Source organism: Carlito syrichta, unplaced genomic scaffold (genome assembly GCF_000164805.1).
Source record: "Carlito syrichta isolate Samal-C Ts95f unplaced genomic scaffold, Tarsius_syrichta-2.0.1 Scaffold301892, whole genome shotgun sequence".
NCBI classification, from domain to species: domain Eukaryota; kingdom Metazoa; phylum Chordata; class Mammalia; order Primates; family Tarsiidae; genus Carlito; species Carlito syrichta.
Window position 1 is genome coordinate 424,986 of NW_007245988.1, and position 25,421 is coordinate 450,406.

General features: G+C 45.0%; 1 protein-coding gene across 1 annotated transcript in view; it reads right to left on the bottom strand.

Annotated features, from left to right (window-relative positions):
* PPM1H (protein phosphatase, Mg2+/Mn2+ dependent 1H) overlaps positions 1 to 25,421 on the bottom strand; it is a 188,592-nt gene that overhangs the window by 10,337 nt on the left and 152,834 nt on the right. The window contains exon 8 of the mRNA XM_021711172.1: positions 10,579 to 10,730. Within this exon, the coding sequence (XP_021566847.1) occupies positions 10,579 to 10,730 (152 nt within the window). The remainder of the gene's footprint in view (positions 1 to 10,578; positions 10,731 to 25,421) is intronic.

Below are 25,421 nucleotides of genomic sequence, written 5' to 3' on the forward strand. Positions count from 1 at the left end.
GGGAGCAGCCACTGCACTCCAGTCTGGGTGACAGAGTGAGACTCCAACTCAAAACAAAACAAAACAAAAACAAAACAACAACAAAAAAATATGCTGCAAAACTATAATAACCCCAAAAGCACGGTACTGGCATAAAAACAGACACATAATCAATGGGACAGAATAGAGAAACTAGAAATTAATCCATGCCCAGTTACCGTCAACTCTTTTTGTTGTTGTTGTTCAGGGTTTCACTCTGCCACTGGGGTGCAATGGGCACCATCACAGCTCATCATAACCTTGACCTGCTGGGCTCAGGTGATCCTTCTGCCTCAGCCTCTCAAGTAGCTGGGACTACAGTGTGTGCCACCGTGCCCAGCTAATTTTTTTATTTTTATTTTTTTGTAGAGATGAGGTCTCGCTATGTTGCCCAGACTGGTCTTGAACTCTTGGACTCAAGCAATTCTCCTGCCTCAGCCTCCCAAAGTGCTAGAATGACAGACATGAGCCAATGCACCCAACCCTGACTCATTTTTGACAAAGGCACCAAGAGCACACATTGGGGGAAGAACAGTCTCATCAATAAATGGTGCCAAGAAAACTCGATATCTTCATGCAAGAGAATAAAAATAGACCCCCTCCCTCACTCTACACAAAAATAAGCTCAAAATGGATTAAAGACATACATAGGAGACCTGAAATGATGAAACGACTAGAAGAAAACAAGGGGGAAACATTTCAGGTCTGGGCAAATGTTTCTTGACAAGGACCTCAGATACAAGTTTGAAACCATTTTCTCTGATTCCCCAATATGGCTTAACTACTAAGGTACACACAGGGCTAGAGACACGAGCCTCGGCTTCTGTCTTCCACTCTCAGATTCCGCAGAACGTTTCCTGAGTGTGGACCGTGATGAACAAATTACACAGATTCCACACCTTACCACAGTCGTCCTTTCCGATGACTAATTTTGATGTCCATAATCTCTTGGGTCCACAGGCCCCTACCGACCTCTCACACCCATCTGTTGACCCTCTGCCCCCCACCCCAGCTCAGGCCACCACACTGACTGTTGGGTTCCTTTCTGTTGTTGGTTCCTTGAATGTGCTGTGCTCTCCCTCCCTGTCTCCCCGAACCCTACGCTGTCCAACTCATGTTTACTCATCCTTAAGGTTTGTGTGTAGATGTCCCTCGCTGATGGTTAAACTCCTCTCTTCAGTCACTCCTGTAACTTCCTCCTGCTTCTGTAACCCCCCTCTAGACTTTAAACTCCAAGAGAGCACAGTCAAGGTATGTTTTCTTCACAGATTCTTCCTCAGTGTCTATCAGACCTTGGCTTGTAAAGTAGGTCCTTAGTAATATTTCCAAAATGAATGGATCTGAATGGGAGTTATTTGGCAGAGAAGAAAACCTTGACCTCTCAGTTCTGTCTTTAACAGATCCTCCCACCTCAGCCTCCTGAGCTGGAATTACAAGGGTAATTGTGCCTGGCCTACGTTCTGTCTTCAGATCTTAAAAATCAACTCGAATTTTTCTGATGTGCAGTCTGTCTTTTACCAATAAACTATGCTCCTCTTACAATATCTCCTTTCACTCATGCCTCTATCTGATACAGAATTCTTTCTCAGTCTTTGGTTTTGCCATCTTCCCTGAAAGGAAAACTGGAAAATATTTTTTTCCTTCTCACCCTATTTGTTCCAAGAAGACCCCTGCGAACCTGCCTACAAAGGACCAAGGAGCCTGTGGACCAAGGAGCCTGCTCTGACCTGTGCACCCTACGCACAAGTTGCCACCCCCGGGAGGTGGGGGGACAGATTTGTTGCCATGGAGACAGATGACTGGGAAAGCGAGACCAGGCCAGCTTGGAGAGATTCAAAAGTGTGGGTGCCTCTTAACTGGCAACCAGCAGCTGACTCTGCGAAGCTTTGCAGAAATAATCACGGTAAAGAAAATCAGCAGGAAGATGTTGCTAACAGGCAGAGTACATACCATCAATTAAAACCAAAAACTTCCAAAAGGAAAATACATTCAAATTCAAATGAAAGAAACTTTAACGACAGTGCCATCATTTCCTTCATTCCTGAGCAATATTATACCAAACTATCCCTAGGGGGAGGGAGATGGCCCACCTTTATTTTCTTCCAGGAAAATTGTTGTTGCTGTTATGAAATAAGCAAGGTGTACAATAATAACAGTAAACACGTCTATCGAGGCTGGCTTCTCCACTTGCATCTGTGTGAGGTCAGTACCATTCACACATGAGGAATCAGAGGCACAGAACAGTTAACAAATTTTCCAAAAATCATGAGGTTAGAAGGGAAAGAGTCAGAGTTGAACTCCGGAAGTACAGTGATAGATTACATGCTCTTAAATGCTAGATTACACTGCCTCTCAGATCTGGCATACAAACAGATGTATGTAAACATTTACTGTTTAAAAATAACATGAACGGCCAGGCTCAGTGGCTCAGCCTATAATCCCAGCACTTTGGGAGGCTGAGGCAAGTGGATTGCCCGAGACCATGTGTTTGAGACCAGATCGGGCAACTTGGCGAGACCTCTCTCTACAATAAAATAAAAAATTAGCCAGGTGTGGTAGCATGTGCCTGTAGTTCCAGCTACTTGGAAGGCTAAGGTGGAAGGATCGCCAGAGCCCAGCAGGTCAACGCTGGGGTGGCCGTGAGCATGCCACTGCATTCCAGCTTGGGCGAGTGAGACTCTGACTCAAAAAAACAAAAACAAACAAAAAAACATAAGCAGCCATGAAACCACCATCTACCTAAAGGGATAGACATGACGAGTAAATATCTTAGAAGCCCAGTGGCCCCTTTGGGCACACATTCCCTTCTGTCCCCACCCTCTTTCCTCCCAAGGTAACCATTATCCTGAATTTTGGATTAATTACCTTGCTTTCTGTTATAGTTTTAATGTCTATATTCCTAAATACTATATTGGCATTTTTGCTTCAAGTAAATAGAATCATAATGTATGGATCCGTCTATGACTTGCTTATTAAACTCAAACCCTACCCACAAGGTTTTTGAGATTCTTTCCTGTTAATGGCACAGCTTTGGCTCATTCTTTCTTTTTAGGGCTGTATTCTTTTTTTTTTTTTAAAGATAAGGTCCCTCCCACCTCAGCTTCCTGAGTAGCTGGGACTATAAGTGTATGCCACCATGCCCTCATATTTTATACTTTGTTTATGCATCCCACAATTGGATGTGTAAGTTATTTCCACTTTTGCAATAAAAAGAATTCTGTGGATATCATTTCTCAGGATTGATAATCCCAGAGTTTTTCCAGGGAAGTTGGTTCTCAAATTTTAGCAGCATTAGAATCATCTGGAGGGTCCATTAAAACACAGGTTGTTGGTCTCACCACAGGAGTTTTTGATTTGATTGATCTGGGGTGGTGCCTAAGAATTTGCATTTCTAGCAAGTTCTCAGGTGCTGCTGATACTATGTGGTACAAGGCTCAGACCTTCAGAACCACCACTCCAGGGAAGGCCTAGGAGTGGCGTGCCTGGGTGAGAGTTCGTGTGCATGTTCAGCTTCACCAGGTGGGCCACGCAGTCTTCAGAGCACTCTGAAGAGTCATATGCCCACCTGTAGTTGCTCTACAGCCTTGTCAACACTTGTTATGCTCAGACTTCTAAAATGTCATCAATCTGGCGAATAACTATATCTCACAGTGTTTTTTGAGATTACTCTGATTTCTGAGGTTGAGTATTTTTTCCCCGTATATTTATTGGCCATTGATTCATTTTCTGTGTAATGACTGTTTGATTTATTTTTATTTTTATTTTGTTCTGAGCCAGATTTTCACTTAGTCATCCAGGCTGGAGTACAGTGGCACAATCACAGCGACTGCAGTCTTGACTTCCTGGGTTCAGTTGATCCTTCTGCCTCAGCCTTCCAAGAGGCTGGCACTACAGGTGCACACCACTATACCCAGCTAATTTTTTGATTTATTGTAGAGACGAGATTCATCAAATTGCTCAGGCTGGTCTCGAATCTCTGGGCTCAGGTAATCCTGTCATCTCTGCCTCCCAAAGTGCTAAAATTACAGTTGTGAGCCACAGTGCCTGGTGACTGATTTTTGCTCAATTTTTAAAATTGGGTTGTATTTTCCTATTGATCTATGCGAGTTCTTTATATAGTAAAACTCCTTTCAGTTACATGAGTTGCAAACATCCCTACTTCATGGCTTGCCATTTTACTTTCTATGCTGTCTTTTTGAAAGAACCAACGTTTGTAATTTTCGTGTAGTTAAATTTGTCAATCTTTCTTTTATCTTTTACTGTTTGTGCTTTCTGTGTGTTGTTTCAGAAATCCTTCCCTACTCCAAGATCATAAAGACAATCACCTATGCTATATTCTAAAAGGAGCATTTATTTTTGCCTTTTACATTTAAGGCTTACTTCACCTGGACTTCATTTTGGTTTATAGATCAATAAAAGAAAGATTGATGAATTTAACTACATGAAAATTACAAACTTTGGTTCTTTCAAAAAGACAGCATAGAAAGTAATATGGCAAGCCATGAAGTAGGGATGTTTGCAATTCGTGTAACTGAAAAGAGTTTTACTACATAAAGAACTCTCATAGATCAATAGGAAAATACAACCCAATTTTTAAAATTGAGCAAAAATCAAATAGTCGCCAAGCACTGTGGCTCACACCTGTAATTTTAGCACTTCATTTTGGTTTATAGGATCAATTTTTATTTTCTCTGTGGACTTAAATATTTTGGCTTTGTCTTTATAGTACAGTAGGGAAAGACTGGATACGGTCCTAGAGATATGTCATAAACATTCTTGGTATTTTTTTCTTCCCTTTACATCTTGGAATCAACTTGTAAATTTCTATAAAGACTTCATCAGCATTTTGCTTACAAATGCACCAACTCAACTGATCAGTTTAGGAAAGATCAATAGCTTTACAATGTTCTTATTTAAAAACAGCATATGTTTAGAATCACCTTTTATAGTTTAATTGCTGCTGCATCTAAGTTATTACTATTTTTTGTTCCACATATTATTTGTCCCCCCATTTCTGATTAATCTTTTTTTTTTTTTTTTTTTTTTTTTGAGTTGGAGTCTCACTCTGTCGCCCAGACTGGAGTGCAGTGGCCGCTCCCGGCCACCGCAGCCTCGACCTGCTGGGCTCCGGCGATCCTTCCGCCTCAGCCTTCCATGTAGCTGGAATGACAGTTGCATGCTACCACGCCTGGCTAATTTTTTGATTAATTGTAGAGATGAGGTCTCGCCAAGTTGCCCAGGAGGGTCTTGAACCCGTGGGCTCAGGCAATCCACTCATCTCAGCCTCCCAAAGGTGTGGGATTGCAGGCTGAGCCACCAAGCGCGGCTCTTTTTTTTTTTTTTTTGAGTTGAAATCTCACTCCATCCTCCAGGCTGGAATGCAGTGGCACGCTCATGGCCACCCCAGCATTGACCTGCTGGGCTCAGGCGATCTTCTGCCTCAGCCTTCCAAGTAGCCGGAACTACAGGCATGTGGCATCATACCTGGCTAATTTTTTGATCTATTGTAGAGACCAGGTCCTGCCAAGTTGCCCAGGCTGGTCGCAAACCCGCGAGCTCAGGCAGTCCTCTGACCTCCGCCTCCCAAGTGCGCCCAGCTGCTTTTTTTAGTTTTTAAAAAACTAATCAAACAGCCATATTAAGTATGTGCTTAATGTGTATAATGTATTTGTGTTACAGTCAATTTTGCCCATCTTTAGGGGTCTGAATTTCCTTGAAAGAAATGTAGAGAAGTGCAAGATATTCACCAGATCTGATAAATGCAAAGTAGTCATTCAATTCTTCTGCAGACATGGTAGGTGTAGATAAAATTGTTTTAAAATATTGTGTTTTTTTTCTCAGTGATTTTCATGGTTAGAATTTCAAGCAACATGTTAAGACCTTGCCTTGCTTTATTACTTAGAGTTTGTGCAGTTAAATAGTAGGGCAGTTGTTAAGTATTATCTTATCTGTCGCTGTAGAAGTATTGTAAGATGACTGGTATTATTTCCTTTTTTGACTTGTCAGTGGCACAAGCCTTGCCTGCATACAAACCAATTTTTAAAAAGTCAATTTGAAATCAAACCATTGGTTGTTCTAAAATCTACTGGCTAATTTTTTTGTTTGTTTGTTTGTTTTTGAGTTGGAGTCTCACTCTGTCGCCCAGACTGGAGTGCAGTGGCCGCTCCCAGCCACCGCAGCCTCGACCTGCTGGGCTCCGGCGATCAATCCGCATCAGCCTTCCGAGTAGCCGGAATTACAGGCATGTGCTAACATGCCCGGCTGATTTTTTGATTTATTGTAGAGATGAGGTCTCGCTGCCTAGGCGGGTCTCGAACCCGCGGGCTCAGGCAATCCACTCATCTCAGCCTCCCAAAGGTGCGGGATTACAGGCTGAGCCATTCTGATTAATCTTTAAGAAAATTTACCTCAGCCGGGTTCGGTGGCCTAGCCTGTAATCCCAGCACTTTGGGATGCCGAGGCAAGAGGACTGCCTGAGCCCAGGGGTTCCAGATCAGCCCAGGCAACTTGGCAAGACCTTGTCTCTACAATAAGTCAAAAATTAGCTGGCGTGGTAGCGCCCGCCTGTAGTTTCAGCTACTTGGAAGGGTGAGGCAGAAGGATCGCTGGAGTCCAGCGGATGGACGCTGGAGTGGTCATGAGGGTGCCACTGCACTCCAGCCTGGGAGATGGAGTGAGACTCCGACTTAAAAAAAAAAAAAAAAGAAGAAAATTTACCTTTTTAAAAAAAATTTTTGACTTGTTTTGCATTGTGGTAAACCATACAGAAAATACAATTTACCATTTTAAACATCTGTTTATTTTTGAGTTGGGGGGTGTCTCACTCTGTCACCCAGGCTGTAGTACAGTGGCCCAATTCTCAACCTCCTGGGCTCTGGTGATCCTCCCACCTCAGCGTCCCAAGTAGCTAGGACTATAGGTGTGTACCACCACGCTCAGCTTATCTTTTTATTTTTTGTGGAGACAAGGGTTTGCTATATTGCCCAGACTGGTCTTGAACTCCTGGGCTCAAGTGATCCTTCTGCCTTGGCCTCCCAAAGTGCTGTGATTAGAGGTGAGATCCACCATGCCTGTTTTTTGTTTTTTTAACTAATAGCTACCCTAATGAGAGAGAAGTGATATCTGTGGGTTTTGATTTATATTTACCTAATATGTTAGGTAAATTTTGTTTTAAAGAACAAAATTTTGGCTCTGTCATTTATTTTTATTAAATATTTGCTATCTTTCGCTTTCCTTCCATTTTTTCTGTTCCTGGGCTTATTCTGCTGTTTTCACTTCTTAAGTTAGATGCTGTTGTTGATATAACAACTAAAGGCTTATAATTTTCAACTAAGACAGTTGTTTGCCCATGGCCTGCACATGGGAAAAGAATACACAGTCTACAGGTAGACAGCTGCACCTCTTGAAAGTCTCTTCTGAGCCCTGAAGTTATAAGAAATCTTTTGAACGTGTTTATGTGGAGAATACAGACAGCACTAGCCAAGTAACAGAAGTCAGCCCTCTAGGTCTCACTCCGAGAAACATCTTCCTCTGTGGTTAAGGTATCTTTCTTTTCTTCTTTTTATGTTGTCAGAAGTCAGGAGCTTATGGTCAGAGGTTCCTTGTGCTACAGGGGAAGCTTTGGATAACATTAGTTTATAACATGGAGAGACAATAGTCACTCCTGGCAGGTCAGAGGTAAGTAGAGTCTTCATCTATGCTTAGCTCATTAAATTATAATTACAAAAGCTCAAAATTCAACCTTTAAAGTTTTGATATGTTATTATTATCATTATCATTATTATTATTATTATTTTTAAGTTGGAGTCTCACTCTGTTGCCCAGTCTGGAGTGTAGTGGCACAATCCCGGCCACCGCAGCCTCGACCTGCTGGGCTCCGGCGATCCTTCTGCCTCAGCCTTCCAAGTAGCTGGAACTACAGGTGCACACTACCACGCCCAGCTAATTTTTTGATTTATTGTAGAGATGAGGTCTCACCAAGTTGCCCAGGCGGGTCTTGAACCTGCGGACTCAGGCAACCCACTCACCTCAGTCTCCCAAAGCGCGGGATTATAGGCTGAGCCACCGAGTCTGGCTCATTATTATTATTATTTAGGCCCAGGTACTTTCTAAGCTTCCTTATGCTTTTTTTCCTTGGCTTATAAGTTGCTTTTGAGTTTGTTTTTTATTCTACATGGGTTTCTCCCCCACTACTAGTTTAGATGTTATCATTTCTATTATTTCAATAGTTTCCTTAGCTATTTAAACTTGAACAACTGTTGTAATACTGTAAGAAAGGGGTTGGCAGTAGTGGAAAACTGCCAAGGGAGGGCAGGGAAGGCACTGGCAGTAGTGTGAAACTGGCAGAGGGGGGGCACACCTCATCAACAAGGGTATCTGCATAATTAACATTTGTATACCTAACCCTGAATTGTATCCCATATATTTAAAAAAAATTTTTTTTTAATGTATGTTACTTAAAGTCTAAAGTTGAACACATTTAACCTCTTTGCAAAGAAAGAACCCTAGCACACTTAGGCTGAATACTACCTCTCCCTTGCCAACTTACATGCTATTGTGTTTAGTATTTTAGTTCTATCATTTTGACCAAACACATTAGACATTCTTTCCACTGTATACTTAAATATGGCCACATATTTACTGATACCTTAGCTTAATAATACATCTTTATGGCCGGGCTTGGTGGTTCAGCCTGCAATCCCAGCACTTTGGGAGGCCAATGCTTGAGCTTGCAGTTTTGAGGCCAGCCTAGCAATTTGGTGAGACCTCGTCTCTACAGTATATCAAAAAATTAGCTGGATGTGGTAGCACATGCCTGTAGTTCCGGCTACTTGGAAGGCTGAGGCGCAAGGATTGCCGGAGCCCAGCAGGTCAATGCTGGGGTGGCCGTGAGCATGCCACTGCACTCCAGCCTAGGCAACAGAATGAGAATTCAACTTAAAAAAAAAAAATTCTTTATTCTCAGACCTTTCCTTTGGGATCATTTCATTTTCTTATCTGAGTCTATCCTTTAGACATTTCTTCAGAGGAGATTGCTTGCCAGTAACATTTCTCAGCTTTTGTTTTATCTAAAAATATCTTTACTTTATCCTCTTGATTGATGGTTTTACTACATATAAGACTTCTAGATGGACAGTTATTTTTTTCTTAGGCAACTGAAGATATGATTCCATTGTCTTTTGATTCCTGTTATTGCTTTTGAAAAGTTAGCTATCAGTCTAAATACTATTCCTATGAATCTGTTTTGTATTTTCTTTCTGATTGTTTTGAGTATCTTTTTTGGGGGTGGGGGGTTTAAAGTTCTTCAATTTCACTATAAAATATCTACTTATAATTTTCATTCATTCATTCATTCATAGAGACAGAGTATCACTCTGTCACCCAGGCCGGAGTGCAGTGGTGTAATCAACTCCTCACTCTCCCGAGTAGCTGGGATTATAGCCACGAACCACCACGCGATTTACAATTTTCTTTTTCTTTATTTTGCCTGAGATTTGCTGGGCTTTCTGCATCTTAGGTTTAATATTGGTCAAAATTTTAGAGACTTATTTTTTTCTCTTTTGGAGTTCAATTTAGAGTGTCTTACATTATCCTTCTAGTTCCTTAGCCTCATTTCACACTTTCTTTGTCTCTCTAAGCCATATTTTAGATTATTTATTCAGATCAATTTTCTAGTTTACCGATGTTCTCTTCAACTATCTCTGAATGTTTAATCCATTAAATTTTTATTCCTATTTTAATATTTTTCATCTCTATAAGTTCCATGTCTTATTTAAAAATTTGCTTAGTCGGGGCAACCCCTTTGGGTCCCCTCCCACTGCGGGAGCTTCTCTATCCTCTCAATAAATCCAGCTTTCTCACTTAAAAAAAAAAACTTGCATGGTCATTTTTAGTTTATTTTCCTTCCTCATATTTTCAGTGCTTTAAACCATTTCTGAAGTATGTTAAAATATTTATATTTTTGACTGATAAGTCAAAAAATGAAGTCCACCTCCGATATCTGTTGCTTCTGCTGGCTTTTACTCATGGCGATGTTTCTTTGTGTTCTACTTAAAGCTGCCTCTCTCCAGAGGTGATTTCTGTTTATTTAGGAGTTTTCTAGGGTTAGAATATTGACACTGATACTACACTATAAATAACTATCGAATCTTTCTCTCCTTTCCCAGTATGTATAAAAATAACCCATTCTCCAATGGATAAATTTCAAAGCTGGGAAGAATTTGCTGTCACTGACATTGGCAGGATCGAAAACCAGGTTATTTCTACTTTGAAGGCTATAAAGTATGAATGTGAGAAAGATGCTGCCGAAATGCCTAACAGAGCAAGTTCTTTACCACTTGTCTTGCATCCAGGTTAAATTGAAGCAACACTTTCATTTAGCTGAGAAAGCACCTCTAATAAGAAAGGTAGTACCTTCCGCATTTGGTTATGGAACCATCCACATCGGCCTCTACTATAAATCTCGAATGGTAAAAACGGCATGAGGATGCTTACTACTTCATTCATACCACACAAGACTGCAGGAGGCACAACCCCTCAAAATCACCGAAATACACAAACCTGTGTGGATCATCGGGATCACAGTTAGGAAGGAACTGAGTGATGGCTTCCGCCACTTCTTCATTCGACAAAACATCCCAGAGTCCATCAGTGGCCAAGATCAGCACGTCATCTGCTCCGTGCTCGTATTTGGAGAGATCGTAGATTCTCACCTGCAAAGGACAGGAATGCTACCGCTTAAGAACATGGGATCACATGGTTCCCCCAACACACTGATTTCTTCTGGTTCCCTTCCCTTTTCCAGCACAGCCTTGTGTTTTTGGGGATGCATCATAAGGTACACAACTGCGCATGTGCCTGAGAGGTGGGCTTAATAACTGACAAGGAAATCAGCGGGAAATATAATGCCTGCAGGGTAGAGTTGGGACCATGACCTACAAGCAGATATCTTGCCAGCCAGAAGATCCTTAAGGGCCTTGTTTGCCGGCCTTCTTCTGCATATTCACTCAGCAAACATTTATCAAGAGCCCATCCTGTCCCAGGGCTATAAATACAGAGACGAGTAACAGAATTTTCTGTCTGTGGGGAAGAGAAAGCCAACTCAGGATCCTGGCAGCTGCTCTGTATGTATTTGAGCAGGAATGAGGAGAGACACTCCATGGTCCGCACTCCCTCAAAACCCTTCCTGCCCCATCTGCCCTGAGGCCTGAGGGGCCAGCTCCTTTCATGTGGGAGTATGCTCAAGGCTACCCTCAGGTTTCAGGAACCCCAGGTGGGGTGAGTTACAAAAAACCCTTGCTTAGTCTCTCCAATGTGTGTTTTTGTCTTGACAGAGGTTAAAGCCTTTCCTCATCTCTAGTACCTTGGACAACCTGGATATTTCAACATTGACCTGAGCACTGTAAAAAGGATGCAGCCACCTTCGCAAAACTAAGAAAAATCAAGCCTCACTTGTGTTAGGTGAAGTGAGTTCTTACTTGGGCAGGGGCTGTAGGGAGGGGTGGAGAAGAGTTTGAGATTTCTTTTCTTTATTTTTTTTTTTAAGTTAGAGTCTCACTCCGTTGCCCAGACTGGAGTGCAGTCACACAATTATGGCCACCGCAGCCTCAACCTCCTGGGCTCAGGTGCTCTTCCCACCTCAGCCTTCTAAGTAACTGGAACCACAGGCGCATGCTACCACATCTGGCTGGTTTTTTGATTTATTGCAGAGACGAAGTCTCGCCATGTTGCCCAGGCTGGTCTTGAACCATGGGCTCAGGTAATCTTCTCACCTCGCCCTCCCAAAGTGCTAGGATTCCAGGTGTGAGCCACCACACCTGGCTGAGTTTGGGGTTTCATTTTGATTCCTTCCTCATATGGCAGGACCTGTCCCTGCCCAAATGGCTTCATGAACTGAGGACAAAAGCGGGGCTGTGGCAGGATGCGGCAAATGCTCAAATATATTTCTTGTATGATTGAGTGAATAAACACAGAAAAACATGTAGCTAATTCGGGATCAGCAGTTGGCCTTACCTGGGCTGCCACTAGCCCAGCAGCAAGAAGAAGGGGTTAATAGCAGTTAAAGGTATTTCCTTTTGAAAGGCAAGTTGCAACTTTAAAGACCCGCCAGGCACTGGGCAGGTTTTGTTTAAGAAAGGCCAAATGGCCCAGAGACTGGCTATTTCATGGAAATGGAAAAGAGTCTTAACTAAAACCCTCCTTCTGAAGTTGATGGTTTACAAGCCTGCAGTTCCTGGAAACCATTTGTTCTTCAAAATATCTGATTTTGCTGAGTACAACCTTGTAAGATTCCAAAGGAAGTATGTAATCACTCAACACCACCCCCCTCCCTTACCTAAACAAGGGTATAAGACCCCATGTCTCCTGTTCTGGGGCGCTCGGTTTGGACGCATTAGTTCCACTGAGCCCGCTGTGCTAGCCAGCGTAATAAAATTCCACTTCCTATAATAGTCTCGGTGTCACTGTGTTAGCCAGCATAATAAAATGCCACTTCCTATAATAGTCTTGGTGTCACGATCTCTCTATTTTTCCTGTTGCAGGGCAATTTAATCAGTCCCCTCCTCACTCCTCTATCCTATCGGCTCCCACCTAAGTCCTAACCAGGCTTGACTCTGCTCAGCTTCCGAGATCAGATGGGATCAGTCGCGTCCAGAGTGGTGTGGCCACAGACACCTCCCTCCTATTTTCTAAAAGCAAATCTGAGTGAGAACTACGGGGGTGGGGAGGGGAAGTGAACACAGCACGTTGCTCACATGTCATGTATCCCCTTGAACAGTTAGATGAGGAGATTAGGATATCAATGCTGACACGACACTACCAAGATATACCTACATTAATCTTTCCTTTCCCAGAATCTCTCAAAGGATATCATACTCCAATGGATAGATACCAATGCTGGAGGGAATTTGCCATCATTGCCATCACTCTTATGAACAGGACCAGAAATTGGATTATTCCTACTTGGAGGACATGAATCTTAATTAACAGGGTGGGGAGGGGATGTGGGTATCAGTTTAGCCACATAGGAGGCTCCATTTGCCTTCCAGCTCCTTTGAAAAGAGGGGTTCCCAGGCCTCCAGAAAACACCCATTTCACTTCAAAATCTGCCCTGCGAGGAGGGTGTCATGAACTCTTCAAAATGCTTTCTGCTGGACGGGCTTGGTGACTGAGCCTGGAATCCCAGCACTTTGGGAGGCCGAAGCGAGTGGATTGCCTGAGCCCACGGGTTCAAGACTCACCTAGGAAACTTGGCAAGAGCTTGTCTCTACAATAAATAGGTCCAGGCTGCGGTGGCCAGGAGCGTGCCACTGCACGCCAGTCTGGGTGACAGAGTGAGATTCTAATTAAAAAGAAAAATGCTTTCTGCTGCCCCAACAGGCGTGACAGGTTGTGTTGTTCAAGCTGAAGTTGTCCTGTCCACACTCAAATGGAAATCTGGCCAAGAGAGGGGTGCAGGTTGACACATACAAACACGTAATAAAATGCCACTCTCAAACTCTGTCAATAACCAATTCCTTCCCCGATTCCGCTGTGCCCATGTCCACACTCAGCTTCCTGATGCCGGTTCTGTTGGCCAACATGGACTTCCCTCTCAAGACCATTCTCCATGTCATTTTTCTGAAAATAATAAAAGGCTGATCCCAACCATCTTCCCCGAGACATTCCCCAGTTAACACACTTGTAGATTTTGATGGCTGCCCCTTTTTTCCTGCCTGTTGGCCAGTTTCCAACTTTTCACATACAACTTGTGTCTTACATTTTCCTGGGCTGCAGAGCGTTTTGTGAAAGGCTTCCAGAAACACTGGACTGCTGTGAGGGTCCTCCCACCACGTTCATCTTCCCCAGCAGCAAAGGCTTCCAGGGTTTCCAGTGTTCCTGGAGTCCTGACCTGCCCTCTCGGAAGCCATGTTGGCCCTTTTCTCTCTCTCTCTCTCTCTCTCTCTATTTTGTTTTTGGGTTGGAGTCTCGCTCTGTTGCTCAGGCTGGAGTGCAGTAGCATGATCACGGTTCACCACAGCCTTGGCATTCTGGGCTCAGGTGATCCTTCTGCCTCAACCTCCTGAGTCTCTGGGCCTACAGGTGTGTGCCACCACTCCCAGCTAATTTTTTGATTTTTGTGCACCACTACACCTGGCCCCATCACACATTTATTGAGTGCTTGCTACATTGCCAACTATTTTCCCAGGCACTGGGGGTACAGTGAATAAAAGTGACCGTCCCTCCTAAGTCCTAAACTCGCAGATGACATAGACACACACATAAACTGCAATGTTGAAGATGATAGGTGCTCTGAAGAAAAATCCAGCAGGATAAAGAAGAATGGAGTCGGTGCTTTTAGAAGGTGTAGTCACAGTGGCCGCTCTGAGAAGGGCCTGCCTGAGCAAGGAAGGTGATTTCCCACGGGTCCCTTCTCGCATCTCCTTTCCTTTGAGAACCCCTTACTCAGGGTTACACTGGTGGCAAAGGAGGGGGTTAGGGGGGCGGATGCTACCCTCTGCCGCCAAAGCAATCCTAAAGAGGACCAAGGAGCTGCCACCTTCCTTCTCCCTGGTTTTCTGCGGGCACAGTCTTCTCATGCCCACTAGCACGTAATGCGTACAGCATTAACCCACCTGTACATGTCAGGGCTTGCCTGTTTCACTCTTCCTTCACCGAGCCCAGCTCAAACTTTTTTTTTTTTATTTTGAACTGACCCAGGCTGGAGTGCAGTGGCACACTTACAGCCATTGAAACCTTGACCTACTGGGCTCAGGCGATCCTTCCACCTCAGCCTTCCAAGTAGCTGGAACTACAGATGCACACCACCACGCCTGGCTAGTTATTCTCAAACTTTAATGTGTTTAAAAATCACTTGATCTATCACAGAGACAAAGAACAGAGTACCACATGTTCTCACTCATAAGTGGACCCTGAATATTTACTGTAATACTGTAAGAAAGGGGGCCGGGCTCGGTGGCTCAGCCTGTAATCCCAGCACTTTGGGAGGCCGAGGCGAGTGGATTGCCTGAGCCCATGGGTTCGAGACCCACCCAGGCAACTTGGTGAGAGCTCATCTCTACAATAAATTAAAAAAAAAAAAAAATTAGCCGGGCTCGGTGGCTCAGCCTGTAATCCCGCGCCTTTGGGAGGTTGAGGTGAGTGGATTGCCTGAGCCCGCGGGTTTGAGATCCGCCTGGGCAGCGAGACCTCATCTCTACAATAAATAAAAAATTCAGCCGGGCATGGTAGCGCATGCCTGTAATTCCGGCTACTCGGAAGGCTGAGGCGAAGGATCGCCAGAGCCCAGCAGGTCGAGGCTGCGGTGGCGGGGAGCGGCCACTGCGCTCCAGTCTGGGCGACAGAGTGAGACTCCAACACAAAAAAAAAAAAAAAAAAAAAATTAGCCAGGCGTGGTAGTGTGCAGCAGTAGTTCTGGCTACAAGGAAAACTGAAGTGGAAGGATTGCTGGAGCCCAGCAGGTCGAGGCTGGGGTGGCTGGGAGTGTGCCACCGCACTCCAGTCTGGGCGACAAAGTGAGACTCCAACTCCAAAAAAAAAATACTGTGAGAAAGGGATTGGCAGTAGTGGGATATTGCTAGGGATGGGGGTAGGCGGGACACAACATCAATAAGGTACCTGATCTCAAACCAGGCAAAGTGGGGACCAAGGGAGGCCCAAATTTTACCTGTACGATGTCCACTTGTACACCTAGTTCTGAATTGTACCCTGCATCTTTAAAATAAAATAAAATATAAAACAGTCACTGGGAGTGATATTCAACTCAATTAAGTGAGATTCAAGGGTCCCAGTCTGAATGTGCACATCTGAGCTGAGCATCAGCATACTTAAGGGCCCCAGGCCATACCAGTGGTGGGGGAATCTCCCCTTGGAAAACACTATAATGGGTGATACACTTCTGCAGGGGTGTGGTCTGTCTTGTCCTGTTTGTTCCTGTGCCCATAACAGTACACAGAGCCTAGCACTTGGTAACTCTTTGATTAATAACCAAAGAAAGCATCTCCCTTGCTGGACAATCACCCATGTCTGGCTTCCAATGAACCCTCCAAGAAGTGGTCATCTTATCATTCCCCCCATTCTCCCAAAATCCACCTTCTGAAGGCCAGAGATCCCAATTTGCATGTCTTCTGTGGGCCTGGCAGTATCTTTTATTGTGCCACCATAGTAGATTATCAGGGCACACTTTTTTTTTTTGACTTGGAGTCTCACTCTGTCGCCCACACTGGAGTGCAGTGGCATGCACCCGGCCACCGCAGCCTCGACCTGCTGGGCTCTGGCAATCCTTCTGCCTTAGCCTTCCAAGTAGCTGGAACTACAGGCATGCGCTACCACGCCCAGCTAATTTTTGATTTATTGTAGAGACAAGGTCTCTCCAAGTTGCCCATACTTGCTGAGACAAACAACAGATAGGGGAAGAAGGAAAGAGAAAATAATCAAACCTAAGAGCCTTTAAGACCTCTAATTTCATGGGGACCCAACAGAGTTAGCTTGTTAACTCCAACACTTTCAGATTGTTGAGGTTGGTTATTCAGTGCAAGTTAGACATGCATAGATGAGTTTCTTGTAGGCAGTTAAAATTAAAATAGGGTGAGCATTCAGACATCTTTCTTATGGGTATACAACCTTTGCCTGACCCACCAGGGCACACCAGACCTGACCACCTTGTGGGCTGGAATGCAGATTTACCGGTGATTTTTTTTTTCCTGTGTAAATCACAGAAACAGGGAATTACCCCAAACACAGACATGATGTTCCAAGAAAAGTCCAAAACTAGTTAGGCAATAGCTCTAATTATTTAGAAGTTTCCTGTGACCTGAGAAGGTGGAGAGATGGTCATCAAAACTTGTGACCAGACTTCTGAAGACCTCTGTTCTTAGCTCATGGTTTGCTTAATCATCAAGTACATAAAGTTTCTTGTCAAAGGCAAACATGTGACCTTTCTTAAAGGACCCATGGTCACTCTTGCACACACTTCTTTCTCTCTAATAAGTTCTGCCTTCAACTATATTTGGGACTTGCTCTGAAATACTTTTCTGTGGCGAAGTCAAAGAACGCAAAAAGCAATATGAAGGGAGCCCCATCAAAATCCAGAATTATCTTTTGGAGGGCGGGTCCCTTGAATACAGGCTTCACCCTCTAGGTAAGTGTTCTAGGAACCCACTGGTGTACAGCTACTGTTGTTGTGGGAGGCTGCGTTCGGCTTCTGTTGTTTATTTATTTATTTCGGAGATTCTTGCAATTTCATGATGGGTGATTGACAAGTGCACTTGCCCACACCACGCTGAGTGTTTAGTGGTTTTTGACCAAAAACAGCATGACCCCCGTGCCCCACACTCCCTATCCACCTGATCTCACCCTGAGTGACTTTTTTGTTGTTGTATCACCAGATGAAAAAAGTCCTCAAAGGGAAGCATTTTGCCAATATGAAAGAGGTGAGGACTGGGCTCTGTGGCTCAGCCTGTAATCCCAGCACTTTGGGAAGCCGAGATGAGTGGATTGCCTGAGTCCACGGGTTCGAGACCCGCCTGGGCAACTTGGCGAGACCTTGTCTCTACAATAAATCAAAAACTAGCCAGGCATGGTAGTGCATGCCTGTAATTCCGGCTACTTGGAAAGCTGAGGCAGAAGGATCACAAAAGCCCAGCAGGTCGAGGCTGCAGTGGCCGGGAGCGTGCCACTGCACTCCAGTCTGGGTGACAGAGTGAGACTCCAACTCAGAAAAAAAAAGATGTGAAACAAAAAACGGCAGAAGCACTAAATTTGATGAGTTCAAAACTGTTCTGAGCAGTGGAAAAAGCACCTCAATAGGCGTATTGCATCCAACAGAGAGAACTTTGAAGGTGACTGAAGTTTAAGCATGTAAGAATAAATGTAAAATTTTTTATACGTAAATGCTGTTTCTTTGTTTTGCTTTTTGAATTGGAGTCTCACTCTTGTCACCCAGACTGGACCGCAGCGGCACGCTCATGGCCACCGCAGCCTCCACCTGCTGGACTTAAGCGATCCTTCCACCTCAGCCTTCCAAGTAGCTGGAATTACAGATGCACGCCACCACGTCCGGTTAGTTTTTGTGATTTATTGTAGAGATGAGGTCTTGCCAAGTTGCCCAGTTTGTTCTTGAACCCATGGGCTCAGGCAATCCTCTCTCCTTGGCCTCCCAAAGTGCGGGGATTACAGGCTGAGCCACTGCACCCAGCCAAATCCTGTCTTTTTTTGGCCCTCCCCCCATGCACTGAACCCCAACCGGCATCACAGTCACCAAACTGTGATGTTCTGAGATGCCACAGAGCAGCAGACTCTCCTGCTCTTCCCTGTTTCCCATGGAGCTGCCAGCAGGCAGGAAAACCCTCAGCAATGGGAGCAGGAATGTCTGGGGGCAAGCCAGGACCTTGCCCAGTGTGACGCCCTCAGTGTTGGCACCGTTGGAGACGGCCTGAGTGTCCTCACCAGGCACTCTCTCTCAAGGGGCCTTACAAGCAGCCCTTCAGCATGGCACCTCCCCTGAGTGCTGGGCCACAGGCTGCCTCCACCTTGTAGATCTAACACATTCTCGCGTCTCTGCCCTTTAACTGTGATATTTTGGTGGCACGATCAGAGGGCTCAGACCACTCTCAGCTGATGCTGGCATCTCGAAGTTCCTTTAAAAAAGAATCCACCCACTCTTCCATCTGCCAAGCCTCTGCTGCTTTTCTACGACACCCTTATAGCTTCCACATCTCTATCAGTTCAGCAAATTCTCCAAAACGTTTTTCCCTTTTAAGTGTTCAAGGCACGACAATGTGCTCCTGCAGCTCTAGCCTGGCTCTGAGGAAGAGAAAGGGGACTGCCCTTGCCATCAGGAGGTCTCACTTCAGGTCCCTGTGTCTGACCAGCTTTGCGGCTTGAGACAAGGTCTTTACTCTCTTTAACTCCCAATTTCTCATCTCAGAAATCATTTTTAAGTTTCTAATTGATTTAATTTTTTTAATTTTTTTTTGTCTCACTCTGTTGCCCAGGTTGAGTGCAGTGAGGCGATCATAGCTCACCTCCTGGGCTCAAGCGATCCTCCTGCCTCAGTTTCCTTAGTTGCTGGGACTACAGGTACGCGCCACCATGCCTGGCTAATTTTTAAAAATTTTTGTAGAGACAAAGTCTCACTATGTTGTTCGGGCTGGTCTTGAACTCTTGGCCTCAAGCAATTCTTCTGCCTTGGCCTCCCTTTTTTATTTGAATTGGAGTCTCACTCTTTGTTGCCCAGGCTGGAGTGCAGTGGCACGCTCACAGCCACCGCAGCCTGCTGGTCTTAGGTGATCCTTCCATCTCAGCCTTCCAAGTAGCTGGAACTACAGACGCACACCACCACACCCAGCTATGAAATCATTTTTTTAATTAAAAAAAGAAGAAATATTATAACAACGGCTCTATTTCTCTCACAAAGTTGTCATGAGGTTCAAATAAGAAAAGACCAATGGGAGCGGCAGATTCTAGCATACGACATATTGTTCTTTTATGGCACTGAGCTCAGGCCAATGACACCTGCACGCTGCCAGTTGGTAGAAGAAAGGAATAGAAGACTGGGCTGAGGGGGCCAGCGTCCAATTCCCAAAGTCTCAACTACATTAACACTGACTGGAACTCACAACGCTATTACACGGCAGAAAATGCCAAAGGTGTTTCCCAAGGTCAAGGCTGCCAAGAGATGGTGAAAGATGAGAAGGGTAGGAGGTCCCATCCCCACAAAAGCACACGGCAAACACAGAGCCCAACCTAGAGCTCTTGGAATTTGCCCCCTGCAGCAGAAGGGAATAAAGCTCCAGCAGGTGTCCTGCGGTCCTGTGACCTACATCAACTGTGTCAAGACTGGCATGTCAGCTGGTCACCGAGACCACACCCACATTCTCTGCAGCGATTCCAGCTGCATGACTGGATGCCACAAAACCAGCACAGAATCAACTGGTGGAAGACTTTGGTTTGAGACCCACCTCCACCCAGGAGGTCAATGCACTTTGTTTACAGTTTCTTTGTTTCTGATTGTTTGTCTGAGCCATGTGAGGAACCGCCTTGGACTTCCAGCCCAGACTAGTCTTCAGATGATGCTGGCCCACCCCACATCTGACGTTGACCTTGTGAGAGGGCCCAAGGGAGAATGACCCACCTGAGCCCAGTTCACCCACAGAACTATGAAAGGCAAAATTACCTGTTCTGTGGAGCCGCTAAGCTTTGGAGGGGTCTGTTTTGCAGATGACAAAGGTACAGAGGCATTGAGTTGGGCCAGACGCTTGCAGAACTATAAGGTAGAACACGGGACATTGTCCCTCTGAGGTTATTTCTTTGGTCTCCGTGTGTCCATATGTGGCACTTGTTCCCTCGGCTACTGTTCTCCCACAGGAAAACAGTAGGAAGATCCTCCCTCTGTGGGATGGGAGATGACAGCCCACAGATGTCCAGAGGGCAAGTTTAAGGTGGGATTAGAGGAGAGGTATAAGAAGTCCATTTTGATCTTCAATTCAAACCATTTTAACCTAACAAATCTAACATCATATTGGTTACAAAGTTATTTTGACCCCAGACTACTTTTTTTTATGAGTTGGAGTCTCACTCTGTTGCCCAGGCTGGAGTGCAATGGCATGCTCACAGCCACCGCAGCCTCAACCTGCTGGGCTCTGGTGATCCTTCCACCTCAGCCTTCCAAGTAGATGGAACTATAGGCTTGCACCACCATGCCTGGCCACTTTTTACTTTTTTTGATTTATTGTAGAGATGAGGTCTTGCCAAGTTGCCCAGGCTGGTCTGAACCCCTGGACTCAGGCAGTCCTCTCGCCTCTGCCTCCCAAAGTGCTGAGATTACAGGCATGAGCCACCATGCCCAGCTTCCTGTATCAATTTTTAAGTTGGAGTCTCACTTTGTTGCACAAGCTGTAGTGCAGTGGCATGCTCACAGCTCATTGTAGCCTTGACTTCCTGGACTCTGGCAATCCTTCCGCTTCAGACTCCTGAGTAGTTAGGACTACAGGCACACTACCACGACTGTGAAATTTTTTTGATTTCTTTGTAAAGACGAGATATTGCTATGTTGCCCAGGCTGGTCTTGAACTCTTGGGCTCAAGTAATCCTCCTGCCTCGGCCTTCCAAAGTGCTGGGATTACAGGCATGAGCCTCTGTGTCAGTCCTCTGCATCAATTTCTTAAATTGGTTAAAAAAAACTCAGAGAGGAAAAAGGCATAAAATATTTTTTCTTCTGACACCAAGACCCACCACCATTCTTCCTGTCTCATAGACTGAAAAGCAAACTTGTTTTTTTCCAATTTTACGCCCCTGCTTCATCCTCTAAAGCACATCGACCATCACATGACCCTAACCTCCTCCTATTTCCAGGGTCCTTCCCCCTAGCTCAGCTCCCACCACAGTTTCAGTCCTGCAAGGGCAGCCCCACCTGAATCCCTCATCAACTGCAGCTTCAGACTGAGCTGGAGGTTTATTCTTTTAGAGATGAGGTCTTACCAAGTTACCTAGGCTGGTATCGAACCCTTGGTCTCAGGCGATCCTTCCACATCAGCCTCCCAATACTGGTGCTAAAGATTTATCTCCTGCCTGAGGTCTAGTTCAAGGCCCTCTGTGCTAATCAACTTTATTCGACTCTCAGCCCTTCGAGCTCATCTTCGAAACTCAGTGACCCCATATGGCAAATTTTATTTCATACCAGACTAACTACTATTTCTTTCTCTCTTTTTTTTTTTTTGGTTTTACCTAGTCTCTTCTTTAGATTACACAGTTCTTTCTCCCCTATCCGAACTCCTCTTGTCCTACAGGAAACAAGAAACAGGGTTTGTGGCTAATTATTCTGTGGCTTGTCTCACCTTCCAATTGGCCCCAGATTCTAATTCCTTGAAGACTTGTTCCCCAGAGTTCTACTCAATAAACATGACTGGACTCAGGGTCCCTACGAGAGAGCCAGTGAAATTTTTGTGGTTTTGATGGAGTTAGAGGAGGAACTAGGAGTACTCAGCACCAGGTTTTGTGCTAAGTATTTTGTATATGTCATTTAATTTTTTCCTGGGCTCCTTGGAATAATTCTATCGTCCTCTTTTTCACTGAAGAGGAAGCTGAGCTCCAGGTAGCATAAGTCAGCTCCCACAGGCATTTTCCCACCTCAAGGAGAGGAAAGGCTGGTCATGGTGGTCTGTGTAGTCCACTGGATTTACTAGAGCTGGGGCTGGAATTCAGACACCGGTTGGAATTCAGTCTAAGGTGTTTACTCTTTTAGAGAAGGCTGATTCAGAAGAATGAAAAAAAGAATATCCAGATTTAAAAAAAAAAAAAAATCAAAAGTGAGCTAAATGAGTGATGGGGAGTTACAAAAAACAGACTGATGGCCAGGCATGGTGGCTCACATCTATAATCCCAGCATTTTGGGAAGCTAAGGCAGAAGGGTGACTTGAGCCCAGGAGTTCATGACCAGCTTGAACAAAATATAAGACCTCGTCTCTACAAAACAAATAAATAAAAGGATTATCCAGGTGTGGTGGTGGGTGCCTGCTGTCTCAGCTACTTGGGAGGCTGATGTGGAAGGATGGCCCGAGACCAAGTGTTCGATACCCGCCTGGGTAACTTGGCAAGATCTCATCTCTACCATAAATTTAAAAAAATTAGCTGGGTTTGGTAGTAGTTTCAGCTACTTGGATGGCTGAGGTAGAAGGATCACCTGAGCCCAGCAGGTCAAGGCTGAGGTAGCCATGATTGTGCCACTGCACTGCAGCCTGGGTGACAGAGTGAGACTCTGCCTTAAAACAAACAAATAAATAGATAAAAATAAAATAAAAATAAACAACTTGAAGCCAAGATTGACAACCAGTGTCTATGTTTTCAACCACTGTATCATGCTGCCTCCCCTAAGGTTTTTTGAGAGGTCTGGGGAACTTTTTTTTTTTAAGAAAGGTTTTCCTCTGCCACCACCCAAAGATAATCACTGTTACCATTTTGGAAAACTCCAAGACTTTCAGCTATGCATACACGCTTTTCACCCGCCTGTGGCCAGACTCTGTGTACAGAGAGTCCTAGTCTGTTTCACTTCAGAAAGCACATTTTTCCACGTCATGATGCACCAATATTGTTCCTTATGAACTGGCCAGACCGCAGAGACACAAAATACAAGACATGCTCTTTTCCCATATGGGATTTTGACTAGTGCAAGAAAAGTCACCAAGAATCAGAAGGCGATACATGTTAAATTGTAAACAGAAGATATTAAATTGTATTCATGTTTTCATGTGTGAAAACGGGGAATCCCAAACACAGCAGTCATTCTCTCAACATAAACATGGACACTGGGAACCCTTAGGTGTGACGCTTCCAGAAGCTGGTGGGTAGGAAGACTGATATTTACTGAACATCTCTGACCATGTACCATGCCTCATGCCAGGCCATTCCACTGATGGTCTCGTTTGCTTTTTCCAACGATTTTCCCCCATCTTAAAGAAGAAAAAAGGTACAGCATAGTCACTAACGCAGGCTACTCGGAAGACAGGTGTTGGGATTAGAATTCAGGCACTGGTGGGGATTCGTTTAAGGTGTTTATTCTTTTAGAGAAGCCTGTTTCAGATGAAAAAAAAATGATCTAGATGAAAAAAAAACCAAGAGTGAGCTAAATGAATGAATGAGTTCAAAGGAATTTCAAAAGCCAAAGAGAGGAAGATGGAGCAGAGGGAAAACTGGGCCCCTGTGGTTCAGTCTGGGGGGCAAACTGGGTTGAGGAATGGGCTCTAAAAATGCCCGAAACACCAAAAGGCCTTGTTCTTCCAAGAACCCAAAAGGCGTCTTTGTGTGGAAACTGGAAAGAAGGTAAAATGAAAAAGAATCCCAGATCAACAGAGGGTCTGTCATGGGCCAAGAGGAGTGGACATGGGGCAGAGAACATCTGGAGTTTGGGCTGCAGGCCTGAGACAGGCTGAGTTACTCGACACGAAGGGTGTGCTGGACTGTGGGTGGGAGAGATTGCCGAAAAGAAAACTATGATGAGAGCCCGGGCCCCAGCGCCTGGACGCTAACACAACCTTTCCTTCTTCACTTGAACTCTTTCAGGATGTCTAAAAAAGTGAGGCCAGGTGTGATGGCTCATACCTGTAATCCCAGCACTTTGGGAGGCTGAGGCAGGAGGATTGCTTGAGTCCAAGAGCCCGAGACCAGCCTGGGCAACATAGCAAGGCCCTGTCTCTACAAATAAATCAAAAAGCTAACTGGGCTCAGTGGTGCGTGCCTGTAGTGCCAGCTACTCGAGAGGTTAAGGTGGGAGGATTGCCTGAGCCCAGGAGGTCGAGGCTGTGATCGTGCCACTACACTCCAGCCTGGGTGACAGAGTGAGATCCTGACTCAAGAAAAAAAGTTTCATGGTGAGTTTCACCAACAAGAGGATGGAGGACCCAGCTGGGGACATTTTCCTTATGTTGGGGGACAGACAGCTTCCTATGCTGTTAGGTGGAGAAAACCGGGTGCTTAGACCAGGGTGGAAGGTCAAAACATCCCAACTACTTTAATAGAGCTGGTAGGAAAAAGAAAAGAAGCTAGCCAAGAAAATCAAAACCTCTGGCGAATCTGAACTTAACCCCAGAAGACTGGGCGTTCATTCCAGTGGAATCTCAACCCATACCATCAGTTGACTGGCCCGAGCCTGGGTGGCGGGGGCCTCCTGTGGAATTCAGTTCCTGGCCAAAAATCCCTGCCTGGGACCCTGGAAGGTTTGAGGGGGAACTCTGCAAGCCTGGCGGCTGTTCTCGGGGCTTGGCAAACTCGAGCTTTTTCCAGCGCCTTGTGTTCGGAGAAACCGAAAACGTGTTTGGCTGGAAACCCTTCTCTAATTTTTAAACACTTGTGCTACTTTTCTTTTCCAAATGTAAATTCGATGCACATGTTTTGGATGTATTTATACTGAACTCATCAACTTGAACGAGGAGACGCAGGAATGAATGAGAACAATGTGGATTTCCAGGAATATTTCTGAGTCCTCTTTCTTAGAACGAAGTCCCATTCCACGCCCCCGTCCCCACCCCTTCAAGCTACCAGACTGAGATGGGTTTGAAATGTAGGACCCCAATGTGAAATAAAGACCCATGGTTGGCAAAGATAGCACAGCAGGGGGTGTTCTTAGGAAGTCTGTTAGAAGCTAGTGGGGGCTTGGGGTGGGGGAAAGGAAGACAGGAAGGGGGTCGTGACTCTTTTCTGGATGGCTTAAAGAAATTAACCCGGCATTCTAGGCTCTTCAGCGAAGGCCCCTAGCCATTTCTCTTGGGTATGAGTTGATCACTACCACCCACCAGGGCAAAGGGGCTTCTGCTCCCCAAAACTAGGGTTCCCTGGACCTGTACCCTTTCTTCTGTTCTGGTTCGAGCCAGTCTTCCTCTTTCCTCCTAACAGCGTCCTCTTCCCCCCATTCC